The 26,211-nt window shown below is 33.9% G+C and overlaps 1 protein-coding gene and 2 pseudogenes across 2 annotated transcripts; all 3 read right to left on the minus strand.

Annotated features, from left to right (window-relative positions):
• Positions 1-4,362: 4,362 nt before the first annotated feature.
• On the minus strand, positions 4,363-5,610 carry LOC132165831 (two-component response regulator 24-like; annotated as a pseudogene). Its single transcript, XR_015909501.1, has 2 exons — positions 5,224-5,610; positions 4,363-4,775 (listed from the first exon to the last, which is right to left on the minus strand). The product of XR_015909501.1 is annotated as a two-component response regulator 24-like (transcript).
• Positions 5,611-10,145: 4,535 nt separating this feature from the next.
• Positions 10,146-15,517, minus strand: LOC132166909 (silicon efflux transporter LSI2-like). The gene is made up of 4 exons (XM_088511815.1): positions 15,349-15,517; positions 11,624-12,933; positions 11,260-11,449; positions 10,146-10,512 (listed from the first exon to the last, which is right to left on the minus strand). Exons 2-4 carry the CDS (start codon positions 12,815-12,817, stop codon positions 10,253-10,255), a joined length of 1,644 nt encoding a protein of 547 aa, XP_088367941.1. The 5' UTR covers positions 12,818-12,933; positions 15,349-15,517; the 3' UTR covers positions 10,146-10,252.
• Positions 15,518-24,418: 8,901 nt separating this feature from the next.
• LOC148583183 (two-component response regulator 24 pseudogene) lies at positions 24,419-24,943 on the minus strand (annotated as a pseudogene).
• Between the last annotated feature and the right edge of the window lie 1,268 nt (positions 24,944-26,211).

The raw sequence follows: 26,211 nt of genomic DNA on the forward strand, positions 1-26,211 counted from the left end.
AATATAAATATTAATGACCGAAGCCTTACAAATATATTATATATGCTAATTTGTGATTTTACCAATGTTGTATAGTTTGCCTTGCACACTACCTAAGTTAAAACTTGACTTATTTTAAATTACCATTTATCTCAAGTATTTAAGCTAAAATAAAAAATTATTAATTCAATTATTTACTTAATATTCTAATACTACTCTTCACATATAAGCAATGACGGAACTGGGGGGTGGCCGGTGTAGGCCACAGCCCCCCCAACACAAGAAAAAAAAAAAATTGAGGTAAAAAAATTATAAGTTTTTTTTTTTTTTTTTTTTTGCCTATTGGCCCCTACCCAGTAAAATTTTTGGCCCTTGGACCATACCCATATCAAACTCTGCCTCAATTCCAGCACATAAGCTAAAATTCTTCCTCAATAAGTGAGACCAAACCAATGTAATATTCAACTAAAATTGTAGGTGAACAATATTCAAGTTCAGAACCTTTGTTATGATACTATAAATCACTACTTATTTTAAAAGTTTAAGCTAGTAGAAAATAATAAAGTTAATTATTTAAATTAATATTTTAACAATCTCTCTAAAATATTTCAACCGATAAAGATTTAACAATATTCGCTACCAACATATTGCTTAATTAGAAACCAATTACTATAATGTTTGCACATATCATCCAAAGTAGCTAAGTAGGTATGTAACAATTAGATTAACCTCAATGGTTGTATCATATCTCTCATTTCATGAACCGAATTTAAGAGTGATATAATGCATTACATGTCCCGTACATATAGGCCAAGGTAGATAGAGTATGGCTCGTGTCATTTGTACGTGTTTTGTGCACAAAAGATGTAAGTTGAAAATGTCTCATTAGTAATTGGGGACGTGTGGCACCTTTGCTTGTTTTTCACGTGAGTCTGTAAGTTATCTAACATTTAATGGTTACGGAAAGCATGAGTTTGCTTTATTGCTTGAGGTAAAAAAAAAAAAAAAAAAAATCAGGTCGAAGTTTTGTCTTGAACAGAGGATATCAACTGCTACTTTGCCATTTTCCGCCACCTGAGCTTGTATGCCTTGACGGGCCAAGAGTGTGCGGTGAAGCATTCGAGTAACACGTTCATCATCCACAGCAAGAGCAGTTGCCGTCTTGCTGTGGATGACGGGCCAAGAGTGTGCGGTGAAGCATTCGAGTAACACGTTCATCATCCACAGCAAGAGCAGTTACCGTCTTGGATGATGTCTCACTACAAAAAAATAATTTTTTTCTCACTAGAGTTTTCTGACATAGCGTTTCTGACGCACGTTGATTGTCAGAAGCATAGGTGACAGGAAAATTTTTTTCCTGACGTGCCAGTGCGTGGGTACAACGTCAAAATTTTCTGACGTTCTACTGTCTCACACGTCAGAAAATTTTCTGACGTGGTAGTTCTGACACGTGTCAAAAAATTAAAAAATTAATTAATTTTTTTTTTAAAAAAAAATTCTGGAATTTTTTTTTTGAATTAAAAAATTTATTAATTTAAATTATTATTATTTTTTTTGAAATTCCTCTGCACGGCAGCTCCCTCTCGCTGCCGTGCAGATCTGTGTTTCTCGATCGAGAAACACAGCTGCACCATGGTGCAGAGATGGTGCACCATGCTCTTCTTCTTTTTTTTTTTTTTTGTTCTTCTGCTTCTCTTCTCCCTTTCTTTTTCTTCTGCAGCTTCTCTTCTTCTTCTCTTCTCCCTTTCTTTTTCTTCTTCTCTTCTCCTTTTCTTTTTGTTCTCCTTCTTCTGCTTAATTTATTCGATCTGCCGTGGAGAGAAGGGAGAGGAGAGAGAGAGAGAGTGTGGGAAAAATAAATGAGGAGGAAAGAATAAAAAGAGGGAAAATTTTCAAAATTCATGTTTTTTTTTTTTTGTTTCTTTTTTTTGTTTTTTTTTGTTTTTTTGTTTTTTTTTTTTTTTCTGACGCGCAATATTTAGCATGTTAGAAAATTTCTGACTCACCAAATTGACGCGTAAGAAAATTCTGATGTGGCAAAAATTATGTACTGTTTGCCACGTCAGAAAATAGCAATTTTTTTGTAGTGGCTCCGGTAGAGTAGTTTTCTCCATTAATGAAAGAAAAACAGAGTAACAAAAATATGAAAGAAATTAAAAAAGAAGATATGGATGGGGATAGTGATGATCAGTTGGATTGTGTTAAAATTCAGAAAATCTACCAAATGTGATTAATTTTTTGCTTAAATGGGGGCTATGCATGCAAAAGGGTGTGATTAGGGGGCATCTCTCTATTCATTCGAAAGTGATCGACAACAAAAGTTACATCTTATATTTACAAAAAAAAAAAAAAAAAAAAAAAGAAAAAAAAGTTAGATAGAATATTAATTATCCTAGATGACCCATAATTTCGTTTGTTTCCAATTTTATGATCCAAGTTAAGGACATTATTGTAGCTTTTTAAGTGATGATTTTGCACAAAATAAGTGCAATTATTTGCTCTCTAACTCCTCCCCCAACCCACCTTCGTGTGAAAAGGAAAAATACATGAAAATGTCTCATATTAGTTGCCTGATAGTCTACTTGATCATTAAAATCTTTGATGTGTCACGTTTCTAGTGAGACCAGGAGAAAGTAGTGTCGATAGTGCGTGAGACAAATATCACTTGGAATATTGTGTTAAAATTCAGAAAATCTAGCAATGTGATTTTTTCCTTAAGTGGTGGTATCCATGCAAAAGAGTGTAATGGGGCATCTCTCTATTCATTGGAAAGTGATCGACAATAAAATAATTTAGAGCATGGTTTATTTTAATCCCATACAGTCATACTACTATATTTTGGAACGACAGGAAGGAAGAGATAGAGAGATTGGTGGATGTCAAAAGAGGAAAAAGCAATTTGAAGAGTTAGGCAAGGTGATAAGGTCAAAATTTGAGGTAATTAATTTAATTAATTGAGGACAAAAAAAATATAAAAAGACAGAAAAAAGATGATGGGTCCAAGCCTTGTAAATTAGTACGAAATGAGTCATTGAGGAAAAAGATGAAAAGTGCACATAGGGTGGATTGATTATTAAAAGTGACCACGTGATTCTTACATGTATTAATTTCATTAAAAATGTGTGTAAGAATCACATGCTCTAAGAACATATGTCAATTTAGTAGACTGAATTGAATAATTTTCTTTAACCCAATATAGAGGAAAACTTTGTTCTAAATAGATAGGAAGGGTCTTAAGCAGTGACAAAGGAAGGGGGTGACCAGTATAGGCCATGACCACCCCCCAACTCATAATGAAAAAAAAAATAAATAAATAAATTGAAGGTAAAAAAAAGTAATTTATAAGGTAATTTTTATTTTTGTATATCGGCCTCTAACAACACAATTTATTGGCCCTTGACCCCTGCTCATACTAAACTCTATCTTCATCCCTGGTCTTACGATTGGAGAGAACATTAAGGTTGTAAGAGACTCTTGAGTAATTAGGATTGTATGCGGGCTTTATATAGTTTTGGTGATTGTTGGAATTGTTAAGTTAAATAATGAAATTAGTTTCCTATGATCAATTTAAGTTTTTAAAATAATTAGTGATTTAAGAGAAATCAACCCAATTAATTCATATACTATTTTTTAAAACAATTTATCCTTTAAAGTCTTTGACTCTCCAAACAATTTACCAATTTCCTCATTATATCGTAGCCTATATAGCACAAGATAAAACGTTGATTGGAATGGTAGATATGACTAATTAACAAAAATGATATATGCATTATCACTAACAAAAATAAATAAATAATAATTCAAAGGCCCACATCAACCTAATGAGACGGAGTATAGTATGCGGGGGCGGAACTACTTGGCGGGCTTCAAAACCCCCAAGCCCCATGTTTTTTCAAATTGTTTTAAAAATGCCCTTATAAATTTTAAAAAAAAATTATAATTTTACCCTCCAAATTTTTTATTTTTAAGTTTTGCCGCCTCCCTCCAAAAAAAAAAAAAAAACTCTAAATGCTAGCTCAACCCTAGATCATATGTAACATTACTCATACATTATTCTGCGATCAACACCGCATATACGCACATCAAATCAGAAAAGGAAATAGGTATCCTCCCACTTTGATGTGAGAATCCTAGGTATACCTTTGAGATTTCTTCATTGTGTTGTGACTAATTTCTTGTTGAAGTCTTACGTACTAAAAGTTCATATTTTATCTTGCTGTATAATTTTTATATTACAAGAAACTTCAATTGAGAATTATCATAGAGGTAAGAAACTAAGAATGTATATATGTAGTTATATTTTTTAATATTTTTAATCTAGTTTTGTTCAAACTTTATTTGTTAATCTTGTATCCCGTGAACTAAGATACCAACTTAGCGCGCCAACGATCTATACTCATCTAAAAGAACCAAGGCAAGGACAAGAACACATGAGTTTTCAGGGACAAACATCTCTAGTACTCCTCCTGTTGCCAATTTGCCACTAATTAATACTACAATTGTACCTCAATTGTGCAGGACAAATTACAACATTATTAACCCAAAAGAACAGCATAGTAAAACATTACAAGGAAACTAAATTGAGTTACGATAGCATGAGAATGGTCTTCTAGTTTGGAAGCCTTGATGATGGATCTAGTTGTCCAGCTCCCTTAGGATGGTCCCAACCAATTCGGTGATAGTGGCTTTTCCATGAACACGTCAACTCCAGCTGCAACAAATTCTTCTTCATCTCTTTCACAATACAATCCAGTAAGACCTAAAATCTTGCTTTCAACGCCCATGTTCCTAGCAGTCTATCATATTGCAAGGAAGAGCACATGATTATCGATCATTTGGCTAAAGAAGAAAAAAGAAAAAAGAAAGTTGAATGGATGGTGCATGAAGAAGCAAATGTAAGCTCAAATATAACGAATCGTGAAAATGCTAGTCGCATTTACTCTATAACTATTAGCCAAATTGTACTTAGAGCTTATCTCTAGAATCACTTAGATCTTTCTAATAGAGGACTCATTTTTTAGAGTGTCACAATCTCCCCACTTAAATCATTGATTTCCTCATCAAGACCTATATCATAGGGTGAATGAGTGATACATGGTGCTAAGCCACCATGTGGGCAATTTATCTCCTCAAAAGTGTTAGAATATACTTGTAAAAAGTTGATAATGAAAAACTAGATAATGGAGCTTGGCCCTTGTGTTAATGGAAGGGCATGGGAAGAAAGTAAAATATATAAATATATACCTCAGGCCCAGTCATGGAAGGCAGAATCATGTCAATGACAATGAGATCAAAAGTTGCTCCAGAAGCAATGAGCTCCACTGCAGCCTCCCCAGTTTCCACAGCTTGTGTTTCCACTCCACACAAACCCATAATTCCCTTCTCCACCATTCCGCACAATTCTTCATTATCCACCACAAGTCCTCTCAACTTCTTCTTCCAGCTCGGATACTGATACCCTTTGCTCATCTTGTTATTCCCCTCAGATGATTCAATTCCCGGTGCCATTCCTTCAATTGCTGGTGCCATTCCTTCTTAAATTCCAATTAATAACCTCTGCACAAGAAGAAGGTGGCCATGAACAAATTAATTGATGAGCTAATTTTGACGTTAAGGGAAACCAAGCAGTAGCCTCTATATATAACCAAGTGATATACATTATCTAGAAGACAAAAATTACAAATCTCCTCCACACCTTTCTTTTTCTTCCTGATCAACAAACTGAAGAGCTTCATTTTACAGAAAAATACTTGGAAAGACTTCAAAAGCAGTTATTAGCTATAAATAAAAGTTGCAGCTAATTAGTAAAAGATGGGCAAAAGCTCATTTTAGGTTATTACTTTTTCTGCTTTAATATTTAATTTGAATCAGGACTGATAGGATAGGTCTGAGACCCACATGCTCAAGGTTGCTTGAGGTTTGGGGCCCACTTGTCTTCTTTGTAGAGCTGCCTGAATTACGTATAATTCGAAAAAACAAATTTTAAAGATTCCAATCCTGATATTTTTTGGGACATATCAAGCTTGAAACTCACACCCTTATATACAAATTTTTAAATTTAGGCTCAATCTTTTACCACCACCCTCTAGTAGCACTTGGCTTACTCCCAAGTGGTTTGGTAGGTTCTAGGTCTCTGGGTTGAATCCCAAAATGGTGAACTTGGGATCATTTTCATGCCACTAGCTAGGTGTTTACTAATGCCTTCGATATGGTTGAGTCAGGTTATGGTTTAACCAATTTGAGGGAGCATTTGCATTTTTTTGGTCTAGGCCACTCGTGTCATTAATTCACAACATATAAGTGCTACTAGTATTATATATATATGGTCATACCCATATAGGAAAGCTACTATGGCTGCTCCCTATTACTCGAAGAAAAAAAAAAAAAAAAAAAAAAAAAAGAGGAAGGGGGGGGGAGGGGGGTGGTGGTTGGGAGGGTGCATGTTGTGGCTAGAAATGCAAGAACTTTATGATATAAAGGTGTTGAAAACAATTGCCTACCTGCATTTCTATGTAGTGAGGAAACAACAGTATTAGACTTCAAATATAAGAAAGGAAAAATGAAAATAAAAAGCCCAAGAACAACACTATTACCGCCAAAGTCTTCAAAAGCTTGATGTTGGCAACAATGTAAGTGTTGGTAACAAAAGCTTGATGTTGGTAACAATGTTAGTGTTGGTAACAATGTTGGTATATATATATATATGAACTTTATGATATAAAGGTGTTGAAAACAATTGCCTACCTGCATTTCTTTGTAGTGAGGAAACAACAGTATTAGACTTCAAATATAAGAAAGGAAAAATGAAAATAAAAAGCCCAAGAACAACACTATTACCGCCAAAGTCTTCAAAAGCTTGATGTTGGCAACAATGTAAGTGTTGGTAACAAAAGCTTGATGTTGGTAACAATGTTAGTGTTGGTAACAATGTTGGTATATATATATATATGAACTTTATGATATAAAGGTGTTGAAAACAATTGCCTACCTGCATTTCTATGTAGTGAGGAAACAACAGTATTAGACTTCAAATATAAGAAAGGAAAAATGAAAATAAAAAGCCCAAGAACAACACTATTACCGCCAAAGTCTTCAAAAGCTTGATGTTGGTAACAATGTAAGTGTTGGTAACAATGTTGGTATATATATATATATATATATATATATATATATATATATATGAAGCAGGGTTCACATTTTTCTCTATCCTGCCACATCCAGTTGGCAAAAAATGTTTAGACACTAGCAATAACTCGAGATACGCGGCAAAGTAACCGTTGCATTTATAATAAAATCCAGTAGCCAGATTTCTTCTTTTTCAAGGTAATATCTGAGATTTTCTAGCATCTACGACTTTTTTATTAATAACTAAGAATATAAATACTAATTAATGATTGGAACATTACAAACATATATATATAGTTAGGGCCGGGGAAAAAATACAGTTATGATTAGCGGTTATTGGATAAAACCCGAGATAGGCGGCAAAGTAACTGTTACATTTATAATATGATCTAGTAGCCAGATTTCTTCTTTTTCAAGGTAATATATATATGAGATTTTCTAGGATCTGTGCCGCTTTTTTTTTAAAAAAAAAATTAATAAATAAGAATATAAATACTAATTAATCATTAGAACATTACAAACAATATATAGAGTCTACCTTGCACACTTCCTAATTAAGATAAAACTTGACCTATTTTAAATTACTATTTATTTCAAAAGTTGAAGCTACTAAAAAATGGTAAATTCAATTATTTACTTAATATTCTAACACTTCTCTTCACATGTAAGCTAAAATTCTCCCTCAATAAGTGAAGTCAAACCAATGGAATATTCAATTGAAATGGTACACGAACTACAAAGACAATATTCAAGTTCTTGTCTTGATACCATAAATCATCATTTAACGGTACTTGCGATCAATATGTTGCTTAATTAGAAAACAATTACTATAATATTGGGTTACATATCTTGTACCCTTAGATTCATCTAACGGCTAAGATTAAGAAAATGAGAAACTCATTTTTCTAAGTAATGGGAGGGGATCCGAATCCCAAAACAAATTTCAATGAAATTTCCTTTTGACCAACTTAGCTTTGAGTCAAAAGTTTCCTCAACATTTTACAAACTCCTACATCAACAAAGACAAGACTAACGAAGGTCGGAGAGCAAAAACTTCCTCAACTAAATCTAGCTAACCAGGTAAATCTAGTGAGACTTAAATCCACATAAAGCAAAAACAAAACTAGAAAATCAATACAATCACATGGAAATAACATAAATACCTCAAATGAAACTACAACAATATTGCCCTGCAACAACAACTGCAACTTTGGGGAAGGGCGACGAATTGGCGGATGAGAAGAGCACACGCGAGCACATGGATGCAGAAGGGAGTGTGAAAGCAAGCAACGGAAAGCTGAGAGGCCAAGGAGAATGATGAAGGGTGGAAGTGAAAAATATGGCAAAACTAGTTTGAAATTGAAGCAATTTCTTTCGATTCAGTTCGAAGTAAAACTTTTTTTAAAAAAAAAGTTTGACAAACAATTTTACTGTGGACAATCTCTCTAATTTAATGTTGGAATAACTCGTAATTGATGGGGTTTTCATCACCATTTCCACCCCAATCGTGGGTATCAAATGTCGAAAAAAAATCCTCTCCATTTCATTTCCGGTTAGTATTTTTTAGAGGAGTAAAATTGTCATTTTAATTTTTTAGACAATTTACCCCTATAAAATACACTAATTAACTGGATACAGATCCTTATTATTTTATAAATAATTGATGACTTTATGTTGAGATTATAGAGGACTACATGCTGCAAATATGGAAACTGATTGGGACGGTAAAATTCAAAGAGTTTAAACAAAACATTGATCAAATTTGGATGGAATAAATTTCTCGTTATATTTATGATATTGTTTTGTTAAAGTAATATACTATATTTTTATGAAATGAATAAAGAAGAAGCATTGTTGTCAAATATTTTGATTTTGATGAGAATTTGGCTCAAGTATTGTAAAACAAAATTACAGGAGATTTTGTCTCCAATGGGTAGCTCAATTGACTGGAGACCATGCCTTATGAAGCGGAAATCACTAGTTCGAATTCATCCTCCCCTCTCTTGTGTGGAAATATCAAAAAATAAAAATAAAAAATTACAGGAGATTTTTATAGTTTTTAAAACAGTCTATTTTTAATTAAGGTTAAATACTCTAAACCCCCCTGAGGTTTCCCAACTTTATTTTTTCCCCCATGTGGTTTCATTTTTATCACAGGAGATCCTTGTAGTTTTGATAATAGACCAAGTTAGTCTTCCGTCAGTTGACTTAACAGAATTTCACGTGGACCAATCGCATGTTGACACGTGGCACCTACTTAATTATTATTATTTTTTTAATTTAAAAAAAAAAAAAAAGTATTTTCAAAAAAAAAAAAAAAAGATTAAGGCCACCCCCATGGAGCCTTGGGGGTAGTTTCGGCCACCCCCAATCTTTTTTCTTTTTCTTTTCAGAAAATACTTTTTTTTTAAAAAAAAATTAAGTAAGTGCCACGTGTCAACATGTGATTGGTCCACATGGAATTCCGTTAAGACAACTAACGGTCAACTGACGGAGGACTAACTTGGTCTATTATCAAAACCATAGGGACTTCCTGTGATAAAAATGAAACTACAGGGAGAAAAAAATAAAGTTGAAAAATCTCAAGCGGGTTTAGAGTATTTAACCCTTTTAATTATTGATCCAGGTCCTGTCTGTTGACCTAAGCCTAGGTCAACAAAGCCCCTTTTCCTGTTGAGATGGAAAAAAGACATCCAATGAATCAACAAGTCCAAGCCCAAATCTTTTATTGAAGGAGGAATTGGGTCACCAGTTTGGTCAATTGGAGAAATGGCCAAAGTTATTGCCTGCACATGAGAAACCCATGACGTTGACGTCTCATATGCCACTACCTTCCATGTGTATTAGGCTATGTACTAAACATGTAAAGTGATGCGCAATTTACCTTATACTTCTCTTCTGTGGACATCTATCTAAAACCATCTTCGCCAGCTTTTGGAGATCATTATAGTTATACACTTTTTTTTCTAGATCATGTATTGTTACAACGTTAAAAACTTAAAATTGCCTTTTGCTCTTTAACAAAAACCAATATATATATATAAAAGCACAAAATACTCAAAATTATTTTCATCTTTATATTACATAACAACCATTTAGCAAAAAACACTATCTAAAAAGTTTTGTCAAACCAACACAACATACATGATCATCTTATGAGTATCAAACCAATAGCAGTGACTATGAAGGTCGAGGGGAGTCCAAATTTGAGATGGGTCCAAAAAGATAAATTGAACCCACGTGGAGCTTTGCGAGCCTGTTCACACACTATTAAGTTGGCAGCTGATCCCAGTAATGAGAGGTTCCCAGCTACCGTGCTAACCCAAGCTAAGATGAGCCATGCCTTCTTCCTATCAGCTGCAGAAATTGCGGCTGCCGATGCTGCCACTCGTGCTCCCAGCAACAAAACTACACAGTATAAGCATGATTTATATATAAGCGACCCTCATCCTCATGTGTTGGAGCAAAATCCTCAAAGCTCAAAAATTCATATCAATTAAGTAATTTAAACCACATCTAAATGCAGCCTAGGTTATTTTTATATGAAAGAAAAAACAAATCTAATCAGAGATGTAGATGGAAAGGAACTTTAGATTGCAGAGATATGTGGATGGAAAAAATCAAATTTATTCTTCTAGTGAGGGATGCAGTTTATTGAGAAAATGACCCAGGCGGGTGCCAACTTTTGTACAAAGGGCAGTTAAAGATACTTGTCAAACTTAAAGAACTGTTCAGTATACGATGGTGCAATCTCAACTTGATTAAGATTTGACCATGCATGAGAACAATTAATATCAAGTTGTCTCAAGTGCAGAAAGAAAGCTTGAGAACAAGAAAAAACCCATACTGGTTATACTTTGACATACCTAAGAGATCATATTCTGTATTCAAAGTCCAAACCATACCAAAATATATAGCATCCAGAAATCTTAATAAACCATAAATGCCAAAAAATGTTCAGATCATATGCATTCCAAATCTGCACTGCTAGCAATTTCTTGGCATCCTTGCAATTGCTAACATAAAGCTGCATAAACAGACTTTACAGCTAGGTGTTACTCTAGGAAGCTAATTTTATATATATGATAGATCCAAAAAAGAAATAGAATGATGACATATAATAGAAAAAGACATGGAAGAAATACACTAACATACCAGTTGGTACGTTTGAAGCCAAATTTGACAGGCCAAGAATGACAATGGCAAGAACTGCTATCCCGCTAACATGATCAATCCGTGCATAAGGCGCCATGAGGTCCCATAGAGTACTTGGGATTTCAGTTTTGTTAAAGCCAGCTACTGAGATAAACATTCCGCAAAAGAAAATCAAAAGCGAATAGGAGACCTGGCAAAGAAGAGAAATCAACTTAAGATATTTTAAACTCTCCAACAAGCCATCCATGTAATTCATAATCTCCTACAAGGTATGCTTTAGAGTTTTGAAGTCCCATTGATAGACAAAGGGGAAAACTAATTGAAAAAGGAGAAGAGCAGCATCATGTAAATTTGCAAATTATACCTTTTCAAGGCAAGGCCTAGCATCCTTGAAATCAAGAACCACAAGAGCAAGTGCAGCAGTAATTGTAGTCCATGACAAATTCAGCCCCATGAGCAAAGCAATCAACATTCCTATGGTAATAAGGTAAACACACGGCTTCCACAACATCCTTTGCCATCTAATGATCAAATCTTCCTTTCCTGCTGAAGACTCTATAGAAAGTGCATCTCTTAGTCTGTCCATTGATCTAACAACAGTCTTTGAAGGAATGATCTCCTCCCTTTTGGGAGAAGATACAACATCTTCCAGCTCTTTCGATGCACTAGAATTCCCTGCAGAATCCAACGTGCCACCAGGGACCCTGTGGATTTCATTTTCATTTGAACTTAACCGGTTTCTAATGGTCTCAACATGACCCATGTTCCCATGCACATTTGGAGAGCCTTGCACATTTATAGTTTCCAATCTAGAGTTACACTCCTGAGGATCCAAGGATGTGGCATGTGACATCGTGGCTGGTGAAAAGCGATGAGAATCCACACCCTCCTCTTCAACAACATCTACAGCTGCATCTGTTTCATCCTTCTGAATTGATAACAGCCTCCAATACATGGATAGAAGAATTAGAGCATTGACAACCACTCCCACTAGCATTGCAGGGAGAATTCCACTTAGAAAACTCCCAAAAGATATCTTACTCTGAACAGCTATAACCAAATTTTGGGGGTTGCCAATTGGAGTCGCTGAAGACCCAATATTTGCACTAGAGGCCAGGGCAAGAAGGAAAGGTTGAGGCGGGAGATTATGATGCCTTGCAATTTTTAAGACAAATTCAGTTAATACCACACAAGAGGTATCATTAGTAAAAAGGGCACTTGAAATGGCTGAAATCAGGCAGATTCGACAAAGTAAGTCCTTTGCTCCTTTACTCTTCCATGAGAGAAGATTTCCCAAGTACTTGAACATGTCTGCTTTTTCTAGATAGACACTGACAACCATTGTCCCAAAGAGAAGACCAAGGATTGGTAGATCAATTGCAGCATATGCTTCATCTGGAGTTAGGACTCGGAATACTACCATTAGCATAGCACCCAAGAGGGACCCAGCAGTCCTCCCAATTGGTAGAAAAGGAACGGCTGGGAAGACTGCCAATACCCAGAAGATTGCGAAAGCAAATGATCCCAGAACCACTTTTACAGAAGAAGCCAAGGCCATCTTTGCAGCTTAGTAAACCGTAGTCTTATTGTTATACAGTCCTTAGGGCTCAACGTATTAATGAAATTCCATAGCTGATGCCATATTATCATAAATCTACTTGACAGAAAAGTAACCTGGCCAAGAAAAACCAATTAAACATTATAATTGTGTGGAGATTCAATCTTCTGAATCTATCATAGATTTGATACAAAATTGTGATACTTGAGCAACATGATAGCAAAATTCATTGAAGCACAGTGTCCAACTGCTGGAGGGCAAATAGTAAGCATATAGCAAGTGCTAGGAAGATAGCATGCAGAAAGTTGTTGCATCTTTGGATTTATTATAAGGCATAATAAACTAACACAAAACAAGTACATAATCAAAATCAAGTAATATAGGGATTGACGAGTTCAGCTAACACTAACAATTAATCTAGTTTTTCTTCTTTTTCTTCTTCTCATTTTTCTTCTCTTATCTAGAACTCCCTAAGAGAAGAACCAAGATTGACATTAAAAGCAAAATGCAGCCAATATGAATTTGTTATTTTTATCTTTGCAATACCCATTAATATTGACATTAACAGAATGAATGATTAACTATTGTCAATAAATGTCACTTCCACAACAATCTCAGTATTCCAAACTAAATCTTAAAAAACCGAAAACCCAGATTCAGAAATTCTCTGCATATACAACAGATATGAAAACATACATAAGAACTGAATATCAACTTCAGAGAAGGTGTCAGACGTACCGCATGACCCCACAATCTTTATGAAGGTGCTACTTCAACAGTCATTTAATCCAACAGTCATTAAATTTAGAAATAAATATTCATAATGACATATGTGAGAATAACTTTTATAGTCAACGCATAAATCAAGGCCTTTATGCCCTCCGATAAGAAAGTGACACATTAGCGTGTAACACTATAACAAAAATGAGAAATGATAGGGACCCAACTTTTTTGCCCAACAAAAGTCCAACTTTTGCCTTATTTATTTTTAAAAAATAAAATAAAATAAAAAATGGAAAAAATGTTTGAAGCAACCCTATCTATTTTTTGTCTTTCTTTTATTTGGTATTTTTAAAAAAATGAAAAATGGTATTTTTTTCATAATAATGTCATTTTTTTCAAGAAAATGTCATTATTATGAAGAAAAATACTATTTTTCATTTTTTAAAAAATACTAAATAAAAGAAAGGTAAAAAATAGATAGGGTTGCTTCAGACATTTTTTTCATTTTTCATTTTGTTTTTCTTAGAAAAAAAATAAAGGGTAAAAGTTGGACTTTTGTTGAGCAAAAAAGTTGGACCTTTAGCATTTCTCAACAAAAATATAAGAGAAATGCTAAAGGCCCAACTTTTTTGCCCAACAAAAGTCCAACTTTTACCCTTTATTTTTTTTCTAAAAAAAACAAAATAAAAAATGGAAAAAATGTCTGAAGCAACCCTATCTATTTTTGGCCATTCTTTTATTTAGTATTTTTTAAAAAATGAAAAATAGTATTTTTCTTCGTAATAATGACATTTTCTTGAAAAAATGACATTATTATGAAAAAAATACCATTTTTCATTTTTAAAAAAATACCAAATATAAGAAAGACAAAAAATAGATAGGGTTGCTTCAAAGATTTTTTCCATTTTTTATTTTATTTTATTTTTAAAAAATAAATAAGGCAAAAGTTGGACTTTTGTTGGGCAAAAAAGTTGGGTCCCTATCATTCCTCAAAATATAATGTTCCACCTAATTTTTTTTTTAGAATACCTAAAACAACTCTTCGAATAAACTTTTCATATTTTTCTCTGCAATCATTCCAGCCACCAACCTGCCACCGGAGACAACAACGCCGGAGACGATGCCGGCCGGTACAGAGAAAGCCGGAGATGACGCCGTCGGGTACAGAAAACGCCGGGTAAGAACGGTGCTTCTCCTCCCTCTCTCTGGTGCCCCTCTCTCTCACGGGCGGTAGATAAGTTACGCCGGACGTTAGATGGTTAGAACCCCCGGCTCAGCGGAGCGGCCCCAGCTGGGACCTGACCATTTCCGTAATTTTCACCACCTTCGTGAGAACTCATTCAAATCCCCCAATTTAGTTGCCGGGAAGGTATCAGATAACTCAGGTCCTCTGCTTGTTTGGGCGTCGAGAAAATATAGCGAGAAAAAGCAACAAGACAAAAAAGACCCAACATTGAATGAATTCTATAGATTTTGATCAAAATCCAAACAAGTCACTCAGTACAACTCGAGAGAATTCTCTCTTCTTTTCCGTTTTTACTCGGCAACAAATTAAACATCTTTAGTCCCCAAATCTTTCCTTTCTCATCTTTCCTTTTCCCATCATTATCCAGGGAAAGAAACACAAACCACCCACATATAGAATCAAATAAATAAATCCAAAACTGGAGCGAAAACAATCAACAAAGAACAAGTATTGCACCGGGAGAGGGAGAGGGAGCACCGGCAGCAGAGAAAAAAAAATTTCTCTGTTGCCGCCGGTGAGAGAGAGGGGCACCGGAGAGAGGGAGGAAGAGCGCTGTTCTTACCCGGCGTTTTCTGTACCGGACGGCGTCATCTCCGGTTTTCTCTGTACCTGCCGGCGTTGTCTCCGGCGGCGTTTCCTGCGACCAACCAGTTTTGGGAAAAAATATGAAAACACCGCAGTGAAATGCTTCAATGCATTCTGTGGACCATCTCCCCACCATCTTCTCCCTTTAATTTTTATTTTTTTATTTTTTTATTTTTTTTTAGAATCAAAAAGTTAAAGGGAGAAAATGGTGGGGAGATGGTCCATACAATACATCGAAGCATCCCTCACTTTTATTAGAATATTACACGCCCTCCATATTTGGCGGAATGAAAAGGCCAAAAACTTAACACGTCAGGGACTCATGGTAGTTGGGTCAACTACGTGACCCTCTTACTTATTTACTTACCCCGATAAATACGTCAGGGACTCATGGTAGTTGGGTCAACTACGTGACCCTCTTACTTATTTACTTACCCCGATAAAGTATATATATATATATATATATATATCATTTTATTTTTTTAGTACCCTCTTCCTCTTGCAGTCTTGCTGATACTTGAAATTATACAGTTAAATTTATGACGGTTCCCTTCAATATCACAAAATCTGAATAAGTATAAACTCTTTAATAGACTCGCAAAACTCTCACTGATTTTATTAATGAAATAAATGAGAGTTGATAATATTTATTAAAAGAAAGAGTCATAATGATAACACCGTGGGACTATGATTTATGAAAATGATGAGTCATGGTGCAAGAGCATTCATATTTATTGAGCTTAATAAATAAAATTTAGTTACATTTTTTATATTCTAAGTGGTGAAAACGTGGGATTAATTAGTATTAAAATGTAAACGATAATAAATATTCAAAATTCGTCAATTGATTCCCATTCCATTTTTTTGTTTTTTTTTTAACGAATTATCTCTTCATTGATATAATAATTAAATTTGGTAAAATGCTCCATACAATGCGAATGATATAATTTAGAATCTTCACAACTCAAACATTATCTATGACATACACAATTATAGCCTCTCGAACTCTTATAAGATAATATTTATAAAAAGTTACTCTCTCAATCAGTTTCAGATCTATAGCAAATTTCAACGAATCACATCTCTATCCGTTGTCAGGTTCTTGATTCCCTGGCATTTTTATCTCCGCTACTAGTACTTTATCAATGGCAATCATCTTCATTGTCTTTACCGTAGTAACAATTTTTCTTTATACTTGATAACATATCCATCATCGGTCTATGGTTTGCTTTTCAGAAAATGTACCATAAGAAAACAAAAGATTGACCGAAAACCAAATCCGTTATTCTTAAGGATTCGTGAAAACAAAATCTAAGAAACGAACAAAATTTCACCTCATAGGTCACTACTAAAAGCAGATCTAGAGATAATACATTCTTATTTAAAAACAACGAAAATACAATAACAAAAACTCAATACACCATCACGCGTTCCACGCGCCACTGTCAGCCAACCACACGCCGCTAAAAGGCACCTTGAAGACCATTGTCACACGCGCCCTGATCAATTTACAGTGGAGGCGAGAAAAGGGAGATGGAAGGGGGAAAGAGAAAGGGGGCGGGGAGGAGGGAGTCGTAATTCCCTCCCCCCACTCTGCTATATCTCCTTGTGCTGTTCTCTTTTTAGGGTATGACGGCTCTCTTGTCTTGTCTCCTTTTATGTCTTAGGATTTTTATTCCCATTCCATTTTAACATTAAAGCAAAGACAGGATCGATGTAAGCTTCCGCATGTATTAAATATTGTGAAACATTATGCAAATGAAAATTCTATACATCATGATTAAAGAAATATTTGCAAAATCTATGGAGTCTCTTATAATATTGGGTAGCCAAAGGTTAATTTCGTTACACTTGAAGCAAGTTTGAGTGAAAAAAAACTCCTATACATCCCGCTATACTGCAATGCTTTCAGCAATGAAAGTCAACTAGTATATATAGTGCTTATAATTAGCTGGGTTGGCTCTCTCTCTCACAACACACATACATAGCAATTAGTAATTAAGGATAACAAAATAATAGAAAAAAGAAATTAATTTATGTCATCACTTATTCTATCAAAGTTAAGAAAGAAGGAAGCTGTGAAAAGAGTAGATACCTTGTATGCGCGCAGATGGTGTTAATTAGGGGTTGGTGAAGAGATGCATGTTGAGGGGGAAGAGATCAATGGGCATGCACCCATTTTGAAATTGGATAGGAAGAGGAATATCGTATGTAGACTGGCTGGGAGAATTGCAGAGACGTTGCCCACTTGCCCTATTTTGATAATAACATAATTTGATGGTCTGTAGAGAAGAAGTGCAGAGTTGCCCCCTTGTCCTGTCATAACATTGATGGGATATTTATGATGCATGTAGACTATGTAGTAGTGATTAATGACTAGGATTTCACTACCGCATTTTATTTCACTACCATGCATTTTCCATGAACGCATCCTCTCAATTTTAAATTAACTAGATAATATTTTTATTTTTTAATTATAATGAAAAGGTATTTTTGTTTTTTTACTTTTTGAGTGGACAAAATTATTTTTCCACTATAACTAACTAAATATTATCTAATTCATTTGAAATGAAAATGATCATAATTCATTGATCATGGAAATAGACCGACTATTCATGTTTTTTTTTTTTTTTGAAGGAATCAGTTCAGTCTCATTCATTGATAAATGAGCATAAAGCTCAAATAATACATAGCAAAAGCTCTGAAGCAACCATAGCCGAAGCTACGAGGTTACAAGCGTCAAAGATGACGTATTACATTCCAAACTCAAACAAAAACAGCTAACCTATGACTAATTTCCAAATTAAACAACAGATCTGCGCCAAACAGACTCAAACTAATGCATAAATAGCTCTTATTCCCCGGCACTGAGGGTAGAGAACCCCAAGCCAAAGCTCATCCTCCTCAACCCGAAAGCCAGGTTAATATTCACATCCACAACTCCAAAGATCTAGACCAAAGCAACAAAACCGAAGGACATCAAGTAGGTAGATCGAGAAAGAGGATTGAGTATTATTACAAGCAAAACAAAAACGATTATTGGAAAACAAAACAAGACAGAAAAAACAAAAAAACAAAATGAAAGCCAGACAAAATTACAGGGAAATAAACAACATAAAAAGCACACAAAGAGGATGACAGCAGCCGGAAAGAAGAGCCGATCGCGCCCTCGCCGGAAACCGAAAACAGAAGAGGCGTTAGAAGCTCATCGTGGTGGGGGAGTGAGAAAAGGCCTAGCAGAGGACGGTGGGCGGCGGAGCGCGCGGAGGAAATCGGCGGCACACTCAAATGGAGGGGGAAGTTTGAGTGAAACTCCAAGAGCATCACCCACAAAGTATACCTAAACAAGTAGAAAAAAACAACAAAAGTAAATACAGAAAGAAACAAAAACAACTGGGGACCAAAGGAGGGGGAAGAGGCGGAGAGGAAAGGAAAGGAAAAAAATCGCCCAAAGAGCTAGGGGCATCAGGTAAATAGGCTAGTTCGCTAAGTGAACGAGGACGATGGATATTAGCATGGACATCTGACCGACTATTCATGTTACCTTAAGGAGGGGGAAGAGACGTAAAGGAAGGAAAAGGAAAAAAATTGCCCAAAAAGTTAAGGGCATCATGTAAATAGGATAGTTCGCTAAGTGAACGAGAGTGATGGATATTAGCATGGGCATCTGACCAACTATTCATGTTACTTTTATTTGTCTGCACGCGCGCGTACACGCGCACACACGCACATACCCTTTTTCTCATTATCATATTCGTCGCACTAATGGCAATGGCGCATATACCCTTTTTTCATTATCATATTCGTCGCACACACAGTACCCTTTTTTCATTATCATATTGGTCACACTAATGGCAATGGCGCATATACCCTTTTTTCATTATCATATTCGTCGAGCTAATGGCAATGGATCAGTGGATCAAGCAAAAGCCAATCATTAACTAATCACTCACATGATGATGAGCTGCAATCTAGAATTTTACTGCAAAATGAATTTGAAACAATAATCTAAATATAACCTGGAAGAGTGGAGTTCATTTTAAAACACACATTATGGCATAATGGCTGGAAAGAAAATTAAAGAATGGAATATTTAAACTAGAAACTTTTTTTTTTTTTTTTCCCACTATTTCATCTGGTCAGTGTATATAGTAGTGTCAATTAACCTTTCATTTTTTTTTTCTTTCTTTTAATAATGTCTGGTTAATACTACCACGTCACACTTGTGAAAATGAATAGTTAAAATAAAAAGTGAGATGTAGGTATTTTGAAAAAATTAAAAAAAAAAACTGAACCGGATGTAAATACCCTAAGCTTTTAATTAACTTCAGATTAACTACATTTACCCTCTTCCAATTACCTTCTTTTTTTTTTGCAACGTCTCCACAATATTTTAATTTTTGCAATGTCCCCTCCCAATACCATTGGGCCGGAGTTGTATTGCTCTCCTTTTGTGACACAAAATGACAATAATATCCTCTATAAAATAAAAAGGAACTTTACTTTCTTTTCTTTCTTTTTTTATTTTATTTTATATATATATATATATATATATATATATATATATCTTATTGAGGTTTTTTTTTTCGGATGATTAACATTGCAAAAATAATAATAGTAGTTAAAGGGGGTTAAAAAAATGTAGTTTTCGTAGAGTTAAAGATTGCCTTATATATGAAACTGCTATCTTCTCTTGATCGAAATGAATTAAAACTGCTGTTTACTCTCCCTCGCATGAAAGAAAGAAGAAGAAAAAAAGGCCCGTGCAACACAAATTCGCAAGGAACGAGTTCACATTGAAAATTCAGAACATTAATTCACTTGTCTGAAGACTGCATCGATCCGATCGATCCCAATTAAGTTGATCAATCCACTAGCTGGGTTGATTTAATTGTTTTTTCTTAAAAAAATTATATATATTAATTTATTTAAAATCTTCAAACCTGCCCAAGCTACAACCTAACTACTGGCAATAGTCTGGCATATATCTATCCACGAAGGTGGAGGTGACAGATATATATATATATCTAGGGGTGCAAAGGCGGTTACGGTTAGCGGTTAGTGGCAATAACCGCTAACCGTAACCGCCCTAGCGGTTAGTGGCCGGTTAGCGGTTAGTGAAATAGATAACCGCCCGCTAACCGCTTTTTTAAAATTGGGCTTTTTTTTTTGGGCTTTTTTTTACCCTCATTTTTTTTTCTTGTATTTTTAATATCTTCTTGGGCCCAATTGCTATAAATATTTGAATTGTCATTGGATCATATGATTAAGTGTTGATCTTATAAACTTACAAACAAACAAAAATACTTCAATTGTAGTTATAAGTAACACATTGTTTAATCCAATGTCAATTACTTAATTTGATATTATATGAATCACATTGTCATTGTCATTGTACATGAATAATTGATTAAGTATTGGAATTGTAATTGGATCATATAGTTAAATATTTATCTTATACATTTATATTATTCAATATGCATATAATATAACTATATATATATATATATATATAATTCAAAATTGTTCAAAATTGTTAATTTTCTTTTTTTTTTTTCTTTCAAAAAATGATTAAATTTCTTTTTCTAAAAAATGTTCAAAAAATACATTAATACTTCAATTGTGATTATAAGTAACACATTATTGAATCTAATGTCAATTACTTAATTTGATATTATATAATCATATAGTCTCATTAAATTATATCATATGATTCATATGATTAATTATTTAAATTCTTATCATATTTACTTATAATCTTTTTTCTTTGAATTGAACTTAATATCTAATGGTAAATGGTAATGTTCAAACTCCTAAATCCTAAATTCCTAAAGTATCTAATAATGCTTTAATTAAATTGTAGACTTGTAGTTATAAGTAACATATTGTTTAATTCAATTGAATCAATTGTGATTATCATTGTACATGAATCATATGATTAACTTGTAGACTTATGACTTATGAGTTATGTCATATTATATATGTATTATTTATTATTATATAATCATATGATTTAATGATCAAGTCATCATGTGATATAATCATATCAATTATAGTGATAATATGTAAATTACTAAAATTATAATGATAATACATTAATACTTAAATTATGTTTATAAGTAACACATTGGTCATTGTTTAATCCAATGTCAATTACTTAATTTGATATTATACGAATCATATCATCATTGTACATTAATAATATGATTCACTTGAAGTCTTGAATAAAGTATTTGAATTGTCATTGAATCATATGATTAACTATTGATATTATACATTTATATTATTCATATACATATGTAGACTTATATAGACTTATAGGTTTATAACATACATTGGAAATAAGTCTCTAGATATTTAATTGTTGTATTAGTATGAATTAGTATACTTATGAGTTATGTCATATTATATATGTATAATTTGTTATTATATAATCAAATGATTTAATAATCAATCTCATGTGATATAATCATATAAATTATAGTGATAATATATTAATACTCAAATTGTGATTTAATTATTTTTTTAAAAAAATTGTGATTTAATGATCAAGTGATTATATGATATAATCATATAAATTATAGTGATAATATATTAATACTCAAATTGTGATTTAATTATTTTTTAAAAAAATTGTGATTTAATGATTAAGTGATTATGTTATATGTATAATTATAAAAATATATTATATAAAAAGGCGGTTAGCGGTTAGCGGTTACGGTTAGTAGACCCAATAACCGCTAACCGCTAACCGCTAGGCGGTTATGGCGGTTAGGCGGTTAGCGGTTAATGCGGTTAAACGGTTAGGCGGTTAGGCGGTTGGCGGTTATAGCGATTAGCGGTTAACCGCCTTTGCACCCCTAGCTTTGAATTATGATTTACGTTTAATGCCAAAAATTTAACTTATTAGAGTTCATGTTCAGAAACAAGTATTAGCATAACCGTTGCACTTGGTTTTTTTGTTTTTTTTACATGTCCCCACAAAAGGAGGGAGATGAGAAATTCGAACTAGTGACCTTCGTTTTATGAGGCGTGATCTCCAGCCAATTGAGCTACCCATTAGGAACTACACTTGAGTTTTTCATGTGTTTGCAAATGTTATTCCCTACTTTTTTTTTAAAAAAAAATAATAATAAAATCATAACTTCATTATTATTATTATTATTATTATTATTATTATTATTGAAGAGGAAACAGGGGGGATCATAACTTCATTAATAATCAAGAAGACTAAGTTTTCTTGGATGGTTAACAGATCGACTCGGCCTTGTTTGTTTGGGAATCTTCTTTTGAAAAACTCCAAATGTATTCAAGAACCACTTGCTTAACAGAGTTCCAGAAGGTTTTGTAGAAAAGGACAGTAAAACCATGGGGACTGAGATTTCTTCTTCAAAGAGAATGGAGCAGCCGGAGACCGAGATAATTGTCTTCCTCATTACGATTCCCATTTATACATTCAAAAGTTGTTGTTCAATCCCAATTGAAAGGTTCGAAGGATAAATTAAGTCTATTAAATTGATATTTATTCTTTGACCATGTAGTTTTCACATGAAATTTTAATAGGATTACTAGAAATATCCGGGGGTGCACAAACAGGGCGGTTATAATTACCCAGTAACCGTTAACCGCTTATAACAGCTAACCGTACAACAATGATTATAAAAAATCGCTAATCGCCTAAGGCGAGGCAGTTAGTGGTTTTAGGAGTAGGAAAAAGTGGTTAATAACCGCTAACCACCTACCCTTATATATATAATAATAAAAATATATATTTTATATTTTATATTTTATATTCAAAATATAACATTAAAACGACGACATTTTGGTGTTAAACACAAAATCATTGTCATTTTAAATACGAGTTAGGGATAGGGTTTCATCATATTCCTTGTTTTTTGGAACACTTTGACCCAAAACTATTTAAAATAAGCCCTAAAAATAGGCACAAAAAGCCCAAACCACCTCAAAAAGCCTATATTAAAATAGTAATAAAAAAAAAGGTTATAAAACCGCCGGTTATTCGCTTGTACACCCTTAGAAATATATATATCCATCTCACATGGTAAGATATTTTGATATGGGTCCTCATATAATCTGGATATATACTCCGGACAACTTTGGACGGGGTAGTGGCAACGATGGCACCGACAAAGTGATCATTTGGTTAAAAAAAATGCTGATAGAAGAATTTTGAAAAAATCTCTATATTTTCTGAGGTTAAAACCCATCCATATTATCTTGCTCCCTTATCACGTGTACTAATAATACCAAGTAAAATTTATGATCTACTTGACGTTTGTGTTAGCAAGTTGAAAATATTCCTATTATTCCAAAGAAAAGATCACTATAATGGTTGGTGTGGATGGCATTCAAAGACAACATGAGCAAAATCCCATGCATATATGGTTACATATATAACATGAAGTAATTGCAAATGGCATGCTTGATAGAATAGACAGATCATATATATATATGCACAATGGATGCTACAGATCAGTATTTATTGATAAGTTCTTATAGCTTTTTAACCAGCAACTTGACCCGGACACTTGGCATTATCAAGCTAATGGGTATTTTCTTTGGATGAGTAATTTTTGAAGTAGTGACGACCTCAACTTCATGAGCCGATTGAATAACCCGACCCTTGGGGTCATCAAATGGCCATTTTTAATGAATCTAGCTATAATTGGCATATGCAGCTAAGAGCCTTTAATTACAAGGGATAGAGTAGAGTGCAATTAATATCTCAAGTCCAACACAGGCATATATAGAAGAATCCAAACTTTATTCATAGAACCCAAAAGAAAGAAAGAAAGAACGAAAGAAAATCTTTAACCCGTGGGATTCCATACTATACTAGCATCCATGGGTGCATCATGCATGCATGCTTTTTAATTGTCTCTACAAAATTGCACACATGTAGTGCAATATTATTTTGCTAGGAATTAAGGAAAATGCAAACAAACAGTACTAGTCTCCTATATTATTATGCTGATGAGATCGATTTTGAAGGGAACTAACAAAGAGACTTAATTTGTAGTAGTTAATCAAGCAATATGGTTTTTGAACATCTGGAGGATAAAAGTGAGCTTAGTGTCATCCAAAGGCTTCTCTTGAAAGAGATCCAAGCCTGATTGCTTGAACTCTTCTTTGCCGCCCGCTGATGAGACTGCCGATAAACCAGCAATAAAACAATGAATTCCCATACTACGAAGCTCTTTGGTTGCCTATCATTAATTAAATATAAAGAGTAATTAATATAATTAAGTAAGTAAACAAAATCATGATTGGCATATAATTTTGGATAAGTGAGCATGCATTGCACACACACATATATATATATATACCTCAGTCCCATCCATGACAGGCATTTCCTTGTCCATCAAAATCAGGTCAAAGCGTTGTCCAGAACGGATGAAATCAACGGCTTCTTTGCCGTTCTCCGCCAACTGAGCTTTTATGCCATGACCGGCCAAGAGATTGCGGTGAATCAATCGAGTAAGCAGTGTATCATCGACAACAAGAGCGGTTAACTTCTTGGATGATGGCCCCGGCAGAGAAGTCCTCTCCATTGAAAGAAAAACAGAGTAACAGAAATATGAAAGAAAGAAAGAAAGAGAGAAGAAGAAATTAACAAGAGTGAGAATGAAGAATATGAAATCTTGTATTGCGTGATCGTTTGATAGTAATTACAGTGAGTGTATCAGTATTTATACAAACACAGAAATGAATGAATCAAATAGCAGCATCGATCGAGAAATCAAACAGAATAACAGAACTATAACCGAATACATGCCACCTCATCTCACTCACAATTTAACGAACACGTACAATATATATAAACATGATCTAAATTTTAGTGCATGCAAATATAATATATATATTATATATAGTATGATATGATTGATAGCATTTCATAATTATAAAAAAGCATCGCTTAAAGGGCAGAGGTACTGTTCTTTTATCTCATCATATATATATATATATATATATATATATATATATATATATATATATTGGTGTCATTTACATGCATGTGTCACGTTTCTAGTGAGGCCAGAATATCAGTTGGATTGTGTTAAAATTCAGAAAATCTAGCAATGTGATTTTTTCCTTAAATGGAGGTATCTATGCAAAAGGGTGTAATTAGGGCCTAGCTAGGGGCATCTCTCTATTCATTAGAAAGTGACAACAAAATAATTTAGAGCATGGTTTATTTTGATCCCATACAGTCATACTACTATATTTTGGTACGACACGAAGGAAGCGATAGAGAGATTAGTGGATGTCAAAAGAGGGAAAAGTAATTCGAAGAGTTAGGCAGTTAGCGGTTAATGATTTTTTCAAAACTTAAAACCGTAATCGCCTATGCAGTTAGCAGTTTTTCCTAATTGCCTTTAAATGCAGTTAATGCAGTTAGCGGTTACCGGGCAGTTATTCACCCCTACACATATACGCACATCAAATCAGAAAGAGAAAAAGGTATCCTCCTACTTTGATGTGAGAATCATATGTATACATTTTGGATTTCTTTATTGTGTTGAGATTAATTTCTTGTTGAAGTCTTACTACTGTATAATATTTATATATATTACAAGAAATTTCACTTGAGAATTATCAAAGAGGTAAGAAACTAAGAATGTATATCTATGTAGTTATCTTTTTTAATATTTTTAATCAAGTTTTGTTCAACTTTATTTTTTAATCTCGTCTCCCGTGAACTAAAATACCAACTTAGCGTGCCAATGATCTATGCTCATCTAAAAGAACCAAGGCAAGGACAAGAACACGAGTTTTCAGGGACAAACATCTCTACTACTCCTGTTGCCAATTAATTTGC

The sequence above is a fragment of the Corylus avellana genome, chromosome 11 (assembly GCF_965113065.1).
Source record: "Corylus avellana chromosome 11, dhCorAvel1.hap1.2, whole genome shotgun sequence".
NCBI lineage: Eukaryota > Viridiplantae > Streptophyta > Magnoliopsida > Fagales > Betulaceae > Corylus > Corylus avellana.